This window comes from Balaenoptera physalus, assembly GCF_965194825.1.
Source record: "Balaenoptera physalus genome assembly, chromosome: 15".
Classification (NCBI taxonomy): domain Eukaryota; kingdom Metazoa; phylum Chordata; class Mammalia; order Artiodactyla; family Balaenopteridae; genus Balaenoptera; species Balaenoptera physalus.
This window is the reverse complement of record NC_138894.1, coordinates 12708259-12726698: the sequence shown is the minus strand read 5'-3', so window position 1 is coordinate 12726698 and position 18440 is coordinate 12708259. Positions and strand designations below refer to the sequence as shown.

General features: G+C 48.0%; 1 protein-coding gene across 1 annotated transcript in view; it reads right to left on the bottom strand.

The window, feature by feature from the left end:
* ACOXL (acyl-CoA oxidase like) overlaps positions 1-18440 on the bottom strand; it is a 287130-nt gene that overhangs the window by 202816 nt on the left and 65874 nt on the right. Inside the window, exon 9 of the mRNA XM_082426944.1 lies at positions 18155-18287. Within this exon, the coding sequence (XP_082283070.1) occupies positions 18155-18287 (133 nt within the window). The remainder of the gene's footprint in view (positions 1-18154; positions 18288-18440) is intronic.

Here is an 18440-nt window from a genome sequence, read left to right as displayed (position 1 = left end):
TGGTGGCGATTGTTGACCACACATGCTTTCTGGAAATTCTCTCCGCTTGGCTTCCACAAAGCTATGACCTGGTTTTCCTCCCACCTCTCTGACCCATCTCTTGCATTCCCCATCATGCCCGTTGGCTTGTCCTTTAAATATAGGCTTTGCCCAGAGACCCTCATAGCTCCCTCTTCCTGCACAAGGGGAACCTACTCCCCCAGCTTCAGCCAACGACTCCCAGAGCCTCCACATGCCTGCCTGACACTTCTGCAAACTCACTTCTCCCTCCCTAAACCTGTTCCTCCTCTGTGTTTTCCATTCCAAACTAAGATGCCCCGTGAACCCCAAGCTAGATCTCATTGCTTCTTTCCTTAGAAACGATCAGTAGTGCCCCATTGCCAACAGAATAAATTGCAGAATCTTTAGCAAGGCAAGCAAGGCACTCCATCATCTGGTCCAAACCATCTTTCCAGCTGCCTGCAATAGCCCCAGTCTCCTGGAAGGTTGCAACCATGCCTCTCTGCCCCAAGATAGGCTCTTTTCCCAGCTCAGCACCCAGGTGGTCCAGCAGTTCCAAGCATGGCATCACGTCACATCCTTCACTGTCCTGGGAATCATCTCCAGACTGGCTCCATTTGTCTGGGTCTCTATTTAAAAACGAAGCCCAGAAATCAACATGGTCCAGGAACGGAGTGGAACTATCCACTTCTCTTAACACAGCGTGTCCTCTTCCTGTGCCCAGCAGGCCAGGTCAGGATGGGTTCTAACTTCGACATGGCAGCCGCGTCAGCCTTCACTGGTCACGTGACGGCGTGTTCCCAGGGCACCCACACTGGCGCAGGATCCTTTCAGGTCTACACTCTGCTTTTCCAACAGGACTGAAAACCACTGAAGGGCAAGGACTTATAGCTATGCTCTGTCCTCCAAAACTCATGCACCTTCTCATGCATTTAGTCCATCTGTAGTGAGTAAAGGAGAGGATTTGTAAGGTCGTATGTAAAGGTGGGGTTATGTCAGAGGAAAGGCCATACTTAAACTAACTCCTCCCCTCCCTTTCTAAAATTCTGCTTAATTTAAAAATGGAGTACAGACAGAGAGTACACTTTTTATATTAAGTATCTCTAGTGATTTGAAGCTCAGAATCACGCTGAAACACTGACAAAAGTGTCCTCTAAATCCGAGTGGCAGTGGAAGGTCTTATTTGACTGACAAGATGAGTCCCTTTAAAAGTACCGTCTGGAGCACGGACTGAAACGAAGCCTGGTGAGACGCCAAACACAAGAAAGGGGAACCAGCCCCTCAGCGCTTCACACCGTGACAGTTATTTATTCAGGCATGAAAACTGGGACATCGTTCTTTCGACGCTAATTAGACAAAGAAATGGGATATGCAAATATTTTTTAAAAGTCGACTCACTACAACATTCTCACCAGACGAAAGTTAATAAAGAAAATAGGACCCCACAGGGTCACGCTGGGGCCAAGGCCCATTGCTCTGACTACCTGACCTATGATATCCCTGGGAACAAAAATCAAGTTCGCATCTAGGGCTGCCTCCACAACCCTGGGGACAGACAGGATCCAGTGCTCAGAATGCCACATGGGTCAACTCAGCTCAAAGGTCAGAGGTTACCCAAGCAAGAGGCATGGAAGTTGCCGGAAACCTAAGATGCTGCCCTTGGAGGCCCCATGTCCAGCACTCCTTCTCCAGCGCAGCCTCAAAACACAGGGTCTTTGGCCAGAGGAGTTCAGTGGGGGCCCTGTGGGGCAGGGTGGGTAAACACTGCACCGCCCCACCCAAGCTGTTTGCCATTGCCAAGCTACCTCCCCTGCCAGTCTCTGTCTTCTCATCTGTAAAACGAAAATCATGGCAAAGCTGCCGTGAACACGGGGTGAGAAAATGCCCATGCAGCATCACGTGCCTGGCCTGCTGTGGGCGTTCAGCATGTGGCAGCGGCCCTCCCTGCTCCTGGACCTCGATAGGATGAAGATGCCTGTGATGGGCGGGGGAGGTCACAGGGCTGAACCAGTTCACAGGTGTTTACTGAGGGCCTCGTAACAGGGCAGCACCCTGTGCTGCGTGAAGCCCCTGTCCTGAGCAGCTAATAGTCTAACAGGGCGGATGGAGGAGAGCCATCAGTTAACACCTGGGCTGGGATAAACCAGGTGCCGTGAGAGCTCTGTGCCCGGAAGGTCAGCCACAAGGGTGGGAGATTTCCTGGAGACAGAACAGAAGAGGTGAAAGGGAAAGAGAGAGCCTGGGAGGGTCAAGGGCAGAGGAACGGTTTGTGCAGACCTGGGAGGTGACAAGGTGTGGCTTGTTTGAGGAACTGCAATCAGGTCTATTGCTGGAGTACAAGATCAATTTCTCTCACCCAGAGAGAATACCCCTAAACCCAGCTCCTCTGCAGCTTGGGGCCAGGGCTACTCTCTGAAGCTTTAATCCTATTACGTGGCTGCCTTTAGAAACCATCCCCGGACCTGTGTGTCATCCACCCAGAAGAGCACTCCAGTCACATCAGCAATGTCGTCAGACCCATGAGGCTCACCCATGAGCAATCTGCAAGGGTGAGCCAGGGAGCAAGTGAGCTTTGCAGGAAACAGAAACAAAGGAGTCTCCGCCCGTAAACACGCATGCCTGGACTACAAACACCCCGGTGGGGGCAGGTTCCAAAGTTATAAAACAAAGGTCTGGATACACGCATAAGAAATGGAGAATGTTTGCTTTTATTTTTTTAAAGATTCAGATCAGGGTCCCAGTATCCTTAATACATTTAAAATATCACATCTGATCTCCACAGAGCTGTCATCTGGACTGATTTATTCTCCACCAAAGAAGGCTTCCCTTCACCATGATATTCATCCATCCACCCATCCATCCATCCATTCCCCAAGTCCTTAACTAAGTGCCAGGCCCAGTTCTAAGTCCAAAGTAGACAATAGTGACCAAAAAGATACAGGTCCTGCTCACTGGAAGCTGACATCCCCAATGACCAGCCTGAAAGTTCAAGGACCCCCAGGCAAGACCTACTTGCCCCTGAGTCTCGTGAGCAGCAAAAAAGGTGGCTCTAAAGAAGCCCTCAGTCACCCTGCCCAGGGCCAGCCTGGCAGGCAGGAAATGCCCATTCCTCAGGAACCTGATTCTGCTCCAGCTGCCTCTCCAAACGAAGGTCAAGCAGCCCATGGAAGCTCTGGCCACGTTAAACCCTCTGCTCATCCATAACGGGCTACGTTGGTTCACTCTTCTCTGCCTTCATACATGGTCTCCCCTCCACCTGCAATGTCCTTCCCTTGCTTTGTTTGCCAACCAATTTCTACTTGTCCTTCAAAAGTCAGTATAGGATCTTTGTGGGGACTCATCTCTGAACAGCTTAAATTAACCCTGGTGGTCCTTAGTCTGGTCCTGTCGTAACTCCCTTATAGAAGTAACCTCACATTGATCGTAATTGCTGGTTTCCAGTCCCTCTGCCCCCCAAACCCTCTCTATCCTGCTAACTGACCCCAGCTAACCCTTGAATTAAAAAAAAAGATAATTCAGGGAGCAGAATTCTGAAAAACAATCTCTAGTTGATATCTACAGAGGATTACAGAAGCAATTGCAACTAAAAAAAAAAAAAAAGTATCTCTATAGAAAAGGAATAGATAAGAGAAAGAGCTCTCGAAAATTAAAAATAATTGTATAAATAAAGAGGTGTAATCAGGAAAATGTCCAGAACATAGAGAAAATTCTATTGAAAAATATGAGGGAAAAAATAAGAGAGGCAATCAAGATAACAGTTCTAACCTCCAAATAATTATAGTTTGAATTATCAAAGAACTAGTAGAAGAAAATTCCCCAGAATGAAAAGAGATATTAGTTTTCAAATTGAAGGAGCCTATCAAGTGCCATGCAGGATAAATGAAAAAAAAAAAAAACAGATGTAAACACTTTCTTGAGAAATTTCCACATACCTAAGACAACCAACTTCCAGAGACAAAGTGCAGGCCTCATCCAGAGAAATATATGACTTTCCACTAGCAAACTTTATGCTAGAAGCCAATGGAGCAACACCTTTAAAATTTGAGGGAAAAAGATTTTCAACTGGCAAGTCTCAGCTAAACTATCAATCAAATGTGAGGGCAAAATACAGACCATTTCATACACACAAAGAATCAAAATATGACCATGCATACACCTTCCAGAGGAAATTACTTGAGGATATACTACAACAAAACCCAAAGAAAACCAAGCAAAAGGACAGTAGGGGATATAGGAAAAAGTCAACCTACTCCTAGAAATCCAGTAAAAAGAATAATATTTAGAAAATGATTGTTGTACATCAGGCTTAGAAACAACAGATTAAAAATTAAAATAAGAAATCAGCTCCACTGAGTCAACTTGGCACGAAGGGCTTTCTCAAACATTCTTCTCTAAAGGCAGGGTCAGTGGCTCCTTTTTTTCCAAACTCCACTTTGCTCAATGATGATTTTAAAATGGTGATAATGGTGATTTTACAAACTCTCAATTTAGTCACAATTAATATGCTTTTAGAGGAGTTTTTTTCCTTGGGAGTTTTTTGATGATTTTTACTTTGTCATGTGATTAAAAATGTATGACCAAAAAAAAAAAAAGAAATCAGCTCCATAAGACCTTCCAGGAGAAAAGTGGTCGGATTCCATGCAACAGAGAAAATGAGCACGAAGCTGGAAAATATTACTGATATGATGATATGGTGATGAAGACATATGTTTCTGCTCCCAACAAGAAAAAAGAAAGGCAACTGGAAACTCCAGGAGAAACCAAAAACCTTACAAAAAATACAATAATCTAAATAGTAAGCAAACAAAAATGTGACATGATTTTGAGTAATTATAGAGTGTAAGAAAAGTGATTTGACCTTGATGCTAAGAATAGTGTTCTTCAAATTGTAAAGGTGTCATGACATTGGACCTACAGAGAGAAAACACTGTTCTCATATACTACATAGTTCTACAGTGAAGAGTACTTCATAGCCCTGGCCATAATAATGTAACTTAAAATCCAGAAGCTAGATTATAGTTACAGAATCAGCCTTGACAATATAAAAGTCAATGTTCCAATCAACAGAGGCCGGGAGCAGCTATAAAGGAGTCAAGAAATGGGGTTGTTCAGATAAGAAATGGAAGCTTAAGAAGATTCATAGGCACCTTGGTAATCCTTGAGAGAATTAAAAACAATAATGTAAAAATCAAAAATTGTGAGGGTAAAAAAAACTAAAAGGAGGGACGGGGTGGGGTGTGGTGTAAGTGAACTAAACTCTTATCTCCCATGGCAAAGATGTAGAAATGCCTAGAGTCGATAAATAAGAGAGTTACAACTCACAAATATTCCACTAACCATCGTTTTGCTTCTCTTCTTAGCATTTATAAGGGGTTTGTGGAGGCAAATTTAAATGGTCCAGTTCACTTTTTAAAATTTATCTGAGGAAGTGTGAACTTTTTTGGCTTATTAAATTTCACTGTGGTAGGCAGAGGTATTCAAAAATCATTCCACTGGACTGAGCTCAAAGTTGAACACACTCGATGAATGTTCATTATACGCAGACCTTTTCCCCATAAAAGGACATTCAATGTAAAGGCCAGCCTGTCTCCCCTCCCCTCTCCTGCTCCCAGTACACAGATGCTCGCATGGTGACACACGGCTATCAGGCAAAGACGGCAGTGACATTTAAAGAAATCAGGTCTCAGGTCCCAGTGGGGAAGGAAGCCTGGATTCTGGCCCATCGGCTAAGCATTCGGCATCTGCCAAATCCCAGTTTGGGTGGAATCTCCACGTTCTTAAATGTAGACAACAAATTATTTTAAATGTTTGGTTTGGTTTGGTTTGGTTTGGTTCGGTTTACCAAAGCAAATAAAACTGTGAGCCAAAGAGGTCCAGGAATGCCAAGGAGCAGAGTCTAAGCTGAACTCAAAGAACCTCTTGCTTGAGGATTACTAAATCATCCCAGTGTGAGTCAGGGCAGACTCCAGTGCCAGAATGCCGCAGCAGGAGGTCCAGAAAGCTCTAGACAAACTGTTACCTCTTTCTATATCTCAGTTTTCCCATCGGGAAAATGGGAATCATGACAGCACCCATCTCATAGGGCTGCTGGGACGATTAAAAGAGCGACTACGTATAAAAGGCTCCGAACACATACAGGGAAGCACTGGGTGGATTCATCAGCTGGGACCACGGAACGGAGTAATGAAACGTGGAGTGAGGAGAAGGGACGGTGACCTGTACCAGCACCTGTGCTACATGGAGTATCAAGTTTCAGGGGGAAAATCTCCTAAGGACAGCAAGCCATCCATCCATCCATCCATCATCCATGTCTGACCTTCCAGGTGGCACAGACGGACCACAGGGCTTCCACGGAGAGGTGAAGCTCCTCGCAGCTGCTGCCTGGGCACCCTTTCTACCTGTCCTCGGTGAGCAGGCTCCTGGAGCCGAGGAAGGCAAGCCCCTCCCAAGCAGGACCCAGGCCCAGAACAACTTGGAAGCAGTCCACACCGGCAACAACATCACTCATTCCCTCACAGCTAACACGGCCACAACCCAGGGTTTGAGGAGACTGGGGTTTCCCACAGGGCTTAATCAGCCTCTGATGACTTAGTTGAAGGGACCTCTGTTCCTTGAAACATTGTCACAGCCGCAAACATCTAACATTCCTGGACCACATCAAATCAGGAGGGAGGCCCCAGACTTTTCTCTCCTGCAGCACAGAACGCCATACAGCACTGTGTGTGCTCGGGCTGTCCATCTGCAAACGTGACCTGGGTACTGTGCTCCATGGGGAAGGGCCGGATGCCAACTCCTAGGTCTCTGTGCCAGAGAGACCCAGAGGCTTCATTTAGAAATGTTTCCATAGAAGATGTGCATTGGACTCTGATCCCTGTGGTCCCATCCCACCATAAAAATCCTGCGACCCTGTCTTTATGAAGAGTTATTCTCAAACCTCCACCACCACCTGCCAGCGTGATCCCTGGAGGCTTCCTCACACGATGGAGTCCCTGAAGGTACTGTAGTAGCTCAGTTACCTGGATACACCTGAGCCACTGGAGGGCACACACCTGCACCAGGTCAGCTCTGCTCACCGCCCACTGTGTCTCGTGCAAGGAAAGCATTCCACACGAGCTTACAGAATTGAAGCAAATTCAAAGCAGCAATTCTTTCAAATACCCATTTCAAATATTCATGTCATGTGCTACTTATCTATGGTTGTACTGGATCTTTAGATCTTTGGCTTTGGAGGAAAAAGGCAGCAGATGTATCTTTAAAAAAAATAAATGTCTACATTTCAGTTGTTAAAAATGTAAACAACTGCCATGGAAACACCACAAAAAATATTTAACCATTTTCACATCCACCCAAAATGCTGCAAACTTATTTTCTAAAACATTTGTGAGTCAAATTATATCCTGAAGAGTCATCAAGATAACTCCACATCCTTTTGCACAGCAAAGGAAACCATAAACAAAATGAAAAGACAACCTACAGAATGGGAGAAAATATTTGCAAATGATGCGACTGACAAGGGCTTAATATCCAAAATATACAAACAGCTCGTACAACTCAATAACAGAAAAGTAAATAACCCAATCAAAAATAGGCAGAAGACCTAAATAGACATTTCTCGAAAGAAGACATACAGATGGCCAATAGGATGCTCAACATCACTAATTATTAGAGAAATGCAAATCAAAACTATAATACAATGTGGTATAACTTCACACCAGTCAGAATGGCCATCATTAAAAAGTCTACAAATAACAAATGCTGGAGAGGGTATGGACAAAAGGGAACCCTCCTACACTGTTGGTGAGAATGTAAATTGGTGCCGCCACTATGGAAAACAGTATGGAGGTTCCTCAAAAAACTAGAAATAGAACTGCCTTATGATCCAGCAATCCCACTCTTGGGCATATATCCAGACAAAATTATAATTCAAAAAATACATGCACCCAAATGTTCACAGCAGCACTATACACAATAGCCAAGATATGGAAACAACCTAAATGTCCATGGGCAGATGAATGGAAAAAGAAGATGTGGTACATATAAACAATGCAATACTACTCAGCCATAAAAAAGAATGAAATAATGCCATTTGCAGCAACATGGATGGATCTAGAGATTATCATACTGAGTGAAGTAAGTCAGAAAGAGAAAGACAAATACCATATAATATCACTTACACATGGAATCTAAAATATGACACAAATGAACTTATTTACAAAACAGAAACAGACTCACAGACATAGAGAACAGACTTGTGGTTGCCAAGAGGAAGGGGGAGGCGGGGTGGGAGAGGGGTGGATTGTGAGTTTGGGATTAGCAGATGCAAACTATTACATATAGGATGGATAAACAACAAGATCCTACGGTATAGCCCAGGGAACTATATTCAATATCTTGTAATAAACCATTATGGAAAAGAATATATATATATATATATATATATATACATATATATGTATATATATATGTGTATATATATGTATATACACACACATATATATAACTGAATCACTTTGCTGTATACCTGAAACTAACACAACATTGTAAATCAACTATACTTCAATAAAAAATAAATTAAAACAAAAGATAACTCCACATCCTATTTACAGTTTTGGTCTTGAGCCAGACAATTATTAGGCTGATGCATCCCCGTTCTCCTTTTATTGACCACATTGTAAAAATCAACACTCATAGCTAGTAAGAAGCTAAACTAATGAGAACCAAAAAAACCCAGCCAATTCTTACATACAAAAGTAAATAAATGTAAAGGAAAAAATAATCTGCAAATCATTACTGGTATTTGTCACCCTCTGGTGGTCAGCCTCAGGAAGCTTCTACACCAGAAAACTCTGGGGACTGTATTTTACAGACAATCCCTCTGAGGATCATCCAGGCCAAAGCCCTGATCCCATGGGACTTCCCCAGTGTCCGAGCAAGTTCTGCTACTCTGCTCCCTACACTGTGTGTACGTGAGTGCGTGTGAAGATGCTAAAGAAAGAACTCCAACCTGAGTAGAAGAAGATAAGCAGCGTGACTCCGCTTCCTCAGAGCACACACAATGCATCTAAAAAGACGAACATACAACTGACGCGGATGAGTCACTGCTTTCATCTCTCCAATACCACTCTCTGCGTGAAGAGATGACTGGCCATGTTACAAAAGTGCCAAGAGAGTAAATATACGGCAACTTCGGCTCACCAATTTCAACAAAACACACACTGGTGAGTACCATACACCTTCAAGACATTACTCTAGGGAACCCATTTCCTCCCCTCTCTCCACCCTCCATTATGCCACATTGTCTGAGGGGACAGAGGTCTCACTGTGCTCAGTATTAGAGTATGCCCACTTCTTTCCAAACCTATTCAATTCAGTCCCCACACTGAAGCCCTCATGTGTACAGGGCCCTACAGATGCTCCTTATTCGAGCCTACTGCTAGAAGAGGGCCTGGATCCAGAGGATGGTGTTTGCCTCTGGCCTCTCCCTACACACTCCTGCCTGGGGAGTTTTTCTAAAATATGGTGTCCATTAGGTAAGTGACTGCTTTTGTCTAGAATATTCCACACCTCCCATTAACTTTGAAATCATAGAGGAACTGATCATCACTGTGTTCAGAGTCTTTGTAGTAGAATGGGTGGGTGGATGGATGGATGGATGGATGGATGGATGGATGGATGGATGGGTGGATGGATGGATGGATGGGTGGATGTGTGGATGGATGGATGGATGGATGGGTGGATGGATGGGTGGATGGATGGATGGATGGATGGATGGATGGATGGATGGATGGATGGATGAACAGGTGGGTGTACGAGTGTGCTGGTGGACAGGTAGATGGATGAGTGCATGCATGGGAGGATGGAAGGAAGGAAGGAAGTGGGGAAGGAAGGAAGGGGGGAAGAAAGGGGGGAGGAAGGGAGGGAGGGAGAGAGGGAGGAAGGGAGGGAGAGAGGGAGGGAGGGAGGGAGGGAGGGGGGAAGGAAGGGAGAAAGGAAGGGGGGAAGGAAGGGAGGAAGGGAGGGAGGGAGGAAGGAAGGGAGGGAGGGAGGGAGGAAAGAAGGGAGGGAGGGAGGGAGGAAGGAAGGGAGGAAGGAAGGGAGGAAGAAAGTGGGAAGGAAGGGAGGAAGGAAGGGAGGGAGGAAGGAAAGGGAGGATAAAATGACTTCCATGACATTTAGTGCTCTACTAGACCCTGCACTGAGACTGAATAAAAAGATATGATACCTGCCAAGTAAATTTTCTGTTAATAATGATAAAAATTAGATCAATCTAAGTGACAAGAAGAAGAGATGAAGATAAAATGATCCCAGAAGAAAATAAAAATACGTGACCTCCTAGCAGGAATTAAACAGACAAAAATCTGGTAGTTTTATAGTGGTAGCCACAGAAATTGAAGTTATTAATTTAAGAGGACTGACTGAGCTTCAACTCAGGGAGGAATGTCATAGCATCTGGTTCAAGGTCATCAGGGCAGATAGACTGTCACACTCTGACAAGCTGTCTAGCCCCAGCCCCAGCCTGTGACTAAGGCACACAAGCATGGCACTACAGGAACCAGACACCGGGGAGAGAACACTGACGTCAGGGATATCTCTGGGGATGCATCAGAACCTGGGTGAAGAGGAAGCCCCAAGGCAAGACCAGAGACCAGCAGGAACACACAGCCTGCTCTGCCCTGTGTTCACCCAACGCTCACAGGCCCAAGTGACTGCACCACCTCGCCCCTTGTGGTTAAAGAGCCGCCTCTGACTCAGGAGGATACTCAGATGCCCCCAACCTCCTCCTCTTTGTTGTTCTAATTCTCCATGAACCCTCACCATCAGAAGGTCTTGGAAAGGTCATTCGAGGACACGATATCCCCAAACCCCCATCAACAGAGGGGAAAGACTCTCTTGAAAATGTGGGCTCTAGCACCGTCCACAGACCCTTGATTCACATCCAACAATGCTCACCATCGGGAAAGGCCCTGTGTCTATCACAAGGCCCAAGAGTCCCACCTGAAACCAATTTCTTCCCTTTGCTCTCCCCTCAGCCCCAGGAGATAAGAAAAGCTGCCCACCATCTTCAACACTGCAACCTTTGAGGACTCAAAGATGGTCATTTGGGCTCTCCAGTCATCTCTCAAGACCACGTGTCCTTCACTGAACCCCAGGAGGTCAGCCAGACAGCACAGAGCCCACAGCTCCCCATCCCACCACGTGGCTCTCACCACGACCATAGCCACTTTTCAGCCCCATCCAGACTCAGCCTCCTAATTCTCCACCCTCAGCTCTGAGCAGCCACTACCACCTGGGGGTAAGCATGTGTTATAAACCTTATCTGTGATCCTCACAACCTCAGATGTCATTTTTAATCATCAGTATACCTGAACTTGATTGTATAAGCTTCCAGGTCCCTTTTAACAATAATAACAGCCTACATGTATTGATGATTTAGTATTTAAAGCCCTAGCCAGTAAGTCCCCTACATACGAACCTTCAAGTTGCAAACTTTCAAAGATGTGAACGTGCGTTCACATGTCCAATCATGTAAGTTAGTTCACGTGTCTGGCGTACATTGTCACGTGCGTGCATCCTCTAAAAGTGGTTGTGCCTTTATGCACTTTACTATACAGTACTGTGTAGAGCACAGTAGTACAGTATCTTTATTTCAAGCCCAGGATGTCCGGAAGCAAGCATAAAAGCAGCGGTGATGTAGTTGGTACTGCTAAGAAGCACCAAGCAATAATGATGGAAACAAAAGTAGAGGAAGAAGAAGTAACTGAAGAACCGAAGAGATTCACGACACAGGAAAGGGCAAGGTGATTTTCTTTCTTTTTTTAAAAATTTTTTAAATAATTAATTTATTTTTATTTTTTATTTTTTTATTTTTGTCTGCGTTGCGTCTTCGTTGCTGTGCGTGGGCTCTCTCCAGTTGCGGTGAGCGGGGGCTACTCTTCGTTGTGGTGTGGGGACTTCTCATTGCGGTGGCTTCTCTTGCTGCAGAGCACGGGCTCTAGGAGAGCGGGCCTCAGTAGTTGTGGCACACGGGCTCAGTAGTTGTGGCTCGTGGGCTCTAGAGCGCAGGCTCAGCAGCCGTGGCACACGGACTTAGTTGCTCCGCGGCCTGTAGGATTTTCCCGGACCAGGGCTCAAACCCATGTCCCCTGCATTGGCAGGCAGATTCTTAACCACTGGACCACCAGGGAAGTCCTAGGATTTTCTTTATTTGAGGAGGCACTGTTAGTTTTTGAGGCACAGGACCCGAACCTAGAATGGTACACAAAGGTTACAGCAGCCGTTCAGAATGCAATCCAGTGCTACGCTGTCAGTGTCATCCATGACAAGAAAAAAAGAGCTACTACCCAGACATCACTGGATCGTTTTTTCAAGAGGGTAGATAGAATTGAATCCAGCAAGGAACTAGAACCTGTGCCATCAACGTCAGGCATGAGTGAAATTGCAGCTCGCCCTCCGTCTCCTATTGCTGACGATCCTTCAGCTCTACCATCTCCCACCTCCTCTCCCTCCTCCAGTCAGTAACTCTTCTTGCCTGTTCACTCGATGCCAGCCCCTGTATGCCAGCTGTTGTACTGTACTACTGTATTTTTCAAGGGACTATGCTGTAAAATTTAAAATGTTTTATTTTTTGTGTTTGTTTGTTTTTTATGTATTATTTGTGTGAAAAGTATTATAAACTTATTACAGCATTAGTTGGGTACGTAGGCTCACTTTGTTGAACTTACGAACAAATTGGACTTATGAACGCAGTCTCGGAACGGAACTCGTTCATATGTAGGGGACTTACTGTATAAGCCCCTTACAGGTATTAATTCCCTCAGGCTTTACTACAGCTCTACGAAGGGGTGCTGTTATGATTTTTAGAGGTGAAGAGATGGTTCAATAACCTGCCAAGGCCATGCAGAGGCAGGATGCAAATCCAGAGAGGCTGATTCCAGAGTCCGTGTTCTCAGTGGCCTCACTCTGGAGTCTAGAACAGGCACAACATTCCAACTGCTTCCAGGCATGCCAACCCCACTCCTCTCAACTCAGCAACTTTACACGGGGCACCTTCCCTTCCCTCGGCTCAGCGCTGGCCACTGGGGCAAGGCGATGAGGACGAGCACGGCTCCCAGCGGCTGCAGTGCTGGCTAATGCCTGTGGTGAGGTTCTTCCTAACCCAAGGACTCAGCGGCCTGCTGGTGGCCTGCCATGACCCAAAGCTGTAACTCAGCTAACTCAGTAGCTCACACCTGTGACCAAGCATCTCCAGCTCCTAGGTATTCAGGCACTGTATTGGGCTGCCCCTGTTCCCCCTTAATTCTACTGTATCTTTTAATAATATCTACATGTCAATCTTATCTACTCAACATGCTGGGACCATCCTTCCAAACACGGGGCCATCTACTGCCTTAACAAGGACCACCAAAGTCAAAGGAAGCATAGCCAGTGCCCACCTCAGGCAAATTCCTTTACCTCCTGTGCCTCAGTTTCCCCATATGTGAAGCGAGGGTACCGATGGAACCCTCTCAGAGTTGTGTGAGGAGAAATGAGTTAACACCTGTAAAGCACTTATGACAGGCATGGCTTATAATAAAGGCTCAGTAAGTATTATTTTCTTGTAACAGTCTTGGTAGTGGTGGTGATGGTGAAGAGACGAATTAAGTCATGGAATTTTCACAATGTTTCCATCAGATGGAATTTTTTTTTTTTGGCCTCATTTCACGCATTGAGAAAACTAAAGCTCAGAGAAATTGAAGTGAAGCCCCAGGCCCACTACGCCCCAGTGGCAGCAGACCCTGAGCCCATCCGGGGGGGCCATGACCGTGGGGTCTCCTCCCTGCCAGCGGTTAGGAGTGGTGGCCTCACCCTGACAGAACAAAGTCACTTGACGCCTCCAGCATCTGTGCTCTGCAGGGTGTCCCCATGGCCGGGGAGGCCCAAAGACTCAGCCTGCGGTCCCCCAGGCTCTCCTGGCCAACCACCCAACCCCGGGGGGGATCTGGGCCCCGCTTTAACTGTGACCTCACCAAGCACACAGCAGAGTTGCCAAAAGCAGGCAACGCAAACAAGGGCCAGCTGATCATTTCACTCAAAGAAACGAGAGAAGCCGTAGCTTTCTCCACACAAACCGTGCTTTCCAGCAGCCGGCAGGGTGGGCGTGGTGTCAACGATCCCTGGATCCAGAACCGGAGAGACAGTCCAGGACTCCTGACTTGTACTCAACACGCAGACCCTGCAGTATGGCCCCTGCGAGTCGCTGACACCCTGTGCGAGGTGCCCACCCACCCCGGGTGACTCCTTGACCACCAGGGCCTCATCCCTAACTGCAAAATGGGCGCCAACACAGTGCCCCCTCCTGGCGCCGTAAGCCGGCACGTACATACGAAGCAGACACGAAGGGCAGTGCCTGGGACAGGACAAACAGGAAGGAAGAAAGAAGACACCTTGTTCTGGGCGGAAGAGCCACAGAGCGTTAGAAGGAAGATGCGGCAGCATCCGTCCCAGTCACCCTGGCAACAGGCTGAGGGGTTGGGATGGGGAGGCACAGAATGAACACATACTGAGAACTGATCTCCGCTAAGAACTAACCCAGGTGCTTTCTATGTGAATTCTGATTCATTCTTCACCCATTCTTCCAAGTCCTATTTGCTGTGCATCTACTCTGTGCCCAGCATTGTGTGGGAGGCCGAACACATGGCGGCGAACGAGGCCGGCAGGGCCCCTGGCTGCGTGGAGCTTTTAGGCTTGCAGGGGAGACAGCTATCACACCATGAGTCGGTTATAACCACAATAAACGCTGCAAGGGGAGTGCAGAGCCTTGGAACATGACAGAGGGACCGCTTGCGGGCTGTGACCTTTCTGAAGGAGGTACATTTACCGGAGCTCTGAAACATCCGGGAAACTAACCAGGCGAAAGGTGGGGACGGGCTCGCCAGGCGGCACCGCAGCACGAGGTGGGCGGGGTGAGAGGTCGGTCGTGGAAGGCACTGGAAACTGGAAGAGAATGTGCCTTGTTCCTGGAGGCACTGTGAGGCCACAGAGGGTGACAGGGTGGCTGGGATGGGGCCAGGAATTTAGAATTGCATCCGTCTGTTCTGTGCAGCGGTTCTCCAAGGGCGGTCCTGGACCGGTAACCTCAGCATCACCGGGTAGAAATGCAGATTCTCTGGCCGCACCCCAGAGCTGCTGCATCCGAAACCCTGAGGGTGGGACCCGGCTACGGAGTAACACCTACTTAAAGGATTAGGGAGACTCTTTTGAAAGTGGGCACCAGCTTGCCTTATGCTAGAATATTATTTCCATGCAAAATCGACCCAAAACTCTGGGCTAGACCTCATGTACATTTCACACTTCCTCTACTTCTGCCTCCAAACCCACCGTGACTCTCCCCAGCTTCCTTCCTCCTTCAGAAAAGGCTTCCCAGCATCCCCCCCCCCACTCCGACTTCGGCTGCAATGTGCATCCCCCCCCCCCCACCAAAATGTCTTAGTTTCCTTTTCCTTTTGTCTCTGCTAATCATTTAATCAGACATGGCATTTGGGGCACAAACGAGAGCATGGCTATTACAGCAAGACTTTAAGAGAAAATCTGAAGATATTGAGAAACGCTATGAAAATGAGAGATAACCATGGGGGAAAAAAAACACATCTGGGCAGAGTTTAAAATGACCAGGCGTGCTGGCCTTGAGCAAATGTCACCATGGGGAGCCATGGTGACAGTTTTCTAACACAGGAGGAATGCCCTTTGGAGAAAGGGATCCGTTTTCCACTCATCAGTGAGCACAGAAAAAGCAGGACCTTCTCAGGTTTCAGCTGAGAAAGCATCTGTCCTGTGTTTAAGCTGTAGGAGGGGAGGAGCTGCCAAGAGAGCGGGTGAGATCATCCTCGCCAGAGATGCTCGCGATGAGATCACAGCGGCCGGGGTCCGTCAGGGACGACACATCGGCCGTATCTGGACCACATGGGTCTGAGGCCCGTCCAGCTCTGCGAGGGGTCTCCCCGTCACCGGGCAAACCCGCCTCCCAAACAGGGCAGGTGCCGACTCACGACCACTGTGTTTTGCTTCAGATACTCAGGAATCCAAGGGACACCACGCACCTCTGCAAAACGTCTCAGATCGCCTGGCTGCCTGGAGGCCAGGACTCCAGGCGTTTGTTTCATGGAAAAGCCCATTTATTCCTCTCCCACAGCCAACGCCTATCTCCCCAGCAACAGCAGCGGGAGCTGCCATCACATCAGCAACAGCTCTGAGCGACGGAGCCCTTGCCCTGTGTCAGCACCGCACTCACATCCTCACCCAGGCCTCACCATTATCAGAAGGCCCATTTTACAAATGAAGACACTGAGGCTTAAAGAAGGCTACTGATTTGCCCACGCCCCCATGGCTGGTCACATCCAGGCTGAGGTTTGAGCCCAGGGTTCTCTGATTTCAGAGCCCACGATCGTGATAAGGCCTGTACATTGCCAGGAACGAAGTGTGTGTGTCAGATGCCCAAAAAGGAATTGATCCAAATGTGCCCTCCTCCCCAGACCCTCCGGAGTTGGCAGGGGCTGGCCCCTTGATAATGCTCAGGAAAATGGAGAACGGGTGCCTTTTAAAAATCAGCCACTCTGTGTCCTCTCTCCCCACCCCCACTGCTCCAGATCTACTGATACTTAAAAACCAAGTCTCTCCCAGAAGGCCCCCCCATGCCCCATCTACACCACCCTATGCCTGCCCCCCAGGACTCCACCACTGGCCTGAATGGGCGGACCGGTCCCTGGCAGTGTGGACATCCTTCAAACGACATCACCCACTCCAAAACGTAACAGCACAGGGTTTCTACGGCACCTTTAGAGCCACGAACCAGCATGTGGTTTTAATATTCACCAGCACTCTCCTCAGAGGGGCCCTGAGGCTGCTGTGATCAGAGGGGCTATTGTGCAGATACGGCTGTCCCCGCTTCACAGAACCCTGATCAGATTTCTGTCCCATCTTCTCTACAGTGCAATTCTGGGCTCGTCTGCTTTCTCTCCTCTTGCCTCCTTCTGGAGTCTGGAAAAGGGCTGAAACAGTGTCTATCACAGACTTGGAAGCAGTATTTTCCTCCGTACTTTGCCGCTGTGCCAGCGCCTTGGCCTCACCCCTGGGCCTGCATCCTGAGGCTCTCCTGGGGCCTCACTGACTCAGCCGGTTCAGCTGAGACCCGCTGAGCCACTCTGGACCTGGGTCTTCAGAACTGAATACGCACCCCACTCACTTTAAAGAGCCACCGAAAACAAGCACATAAAGCAGCGCCCACGGGCGGGCAGATGGTCACTGGCTCAGGACTGAGGGTCACAGCTGCACCCACTGGCGGGAAGGGCACCACATGAGAGAGCTCGGTCAGGCAGGCTTCCTGTGAGCAGTGCAGACCCGGCAGGAGGGAGAAAGGAAGGATTTTCCTGCTTTCCAGGTGGCTTCACACTGATGTCAGGCCTGGAGTCAGGTGAATGAAACTTACTCCTTCTTGGAGAATCTGGGTTCAAGCCACAGATGGATATTCACGGGTATGTTAATTCTCCTTCCAGCTTCCCCAAGCTCAGTGGAGCTTAAGAGATACAAAGAGACGGGGAGGGACCAGAGAACAGACAGTGCAGTGCCCTGCGGAGCAGGCAGCCTTCCGGAGCTTTTCTCTCCTGGCTGCTTTTTCCAAACCAAGACAGAGGAGGGGGCGGGGGGAAATGGGAGGCAGAGTTGGCTTCTGGAGGTCTGGCCTCATGAACTCCTGCCTGTGATGGTGACTATCACACGCCAAACAGCCGCGCAAGCATCAATGCTCCCCAGTGAATTCAGCCAAGGCACGCAGGCCCTTATCCATGAGTCAGCTCTTAGCTGCTTTTCCAGAAGATGTGTTTGTTCTGAACAACCAATTCTCCCGGGACCATCTTTAGTGGCCCTGTTGCCGCACCGCCTATGTTCCACCCACCGTAATCAGCAGCACACATCTGAGATGCAGGGGGATGGGACCCCACGGTAAGAAGGCTGCAGAAAGGTTCTCTGTGCAGGGCCATCTGGCACTCACTAGCACCTAACCAGCAACCCAGGCCACCTTACACCAACCGTGGCTCAAGCAGCTCAACTCTTGACATTGTTACCCACCCCTGGAACATGCAGAGAATAAATAGCAAGGGAAATTAACATCAGAGTCAGTTACCTTCACAGAGCCCGTAGCTTGGAAAGTCACAGCCAGTCTCGAAGGGGTCAGCACCGCCAACATCACATTGAATCTTGCACTCTTGTCCTTAATGGGGGAGTGGTACTGCCCACCTGGAGCCACAGAACCGAACCTGCGGTGGGGGAGAGGCAGGTGGAAAAGAGAGATGGGGTTAACGTAAGAGAAGAACATGGCGCCTAGAAATGAGGTCAGGTGGCTCCCACGAGCACACACAGGGAAGTCGCACAGGGTTCCCCATCCTGGATCCTCCCTCACAAGACAGCAG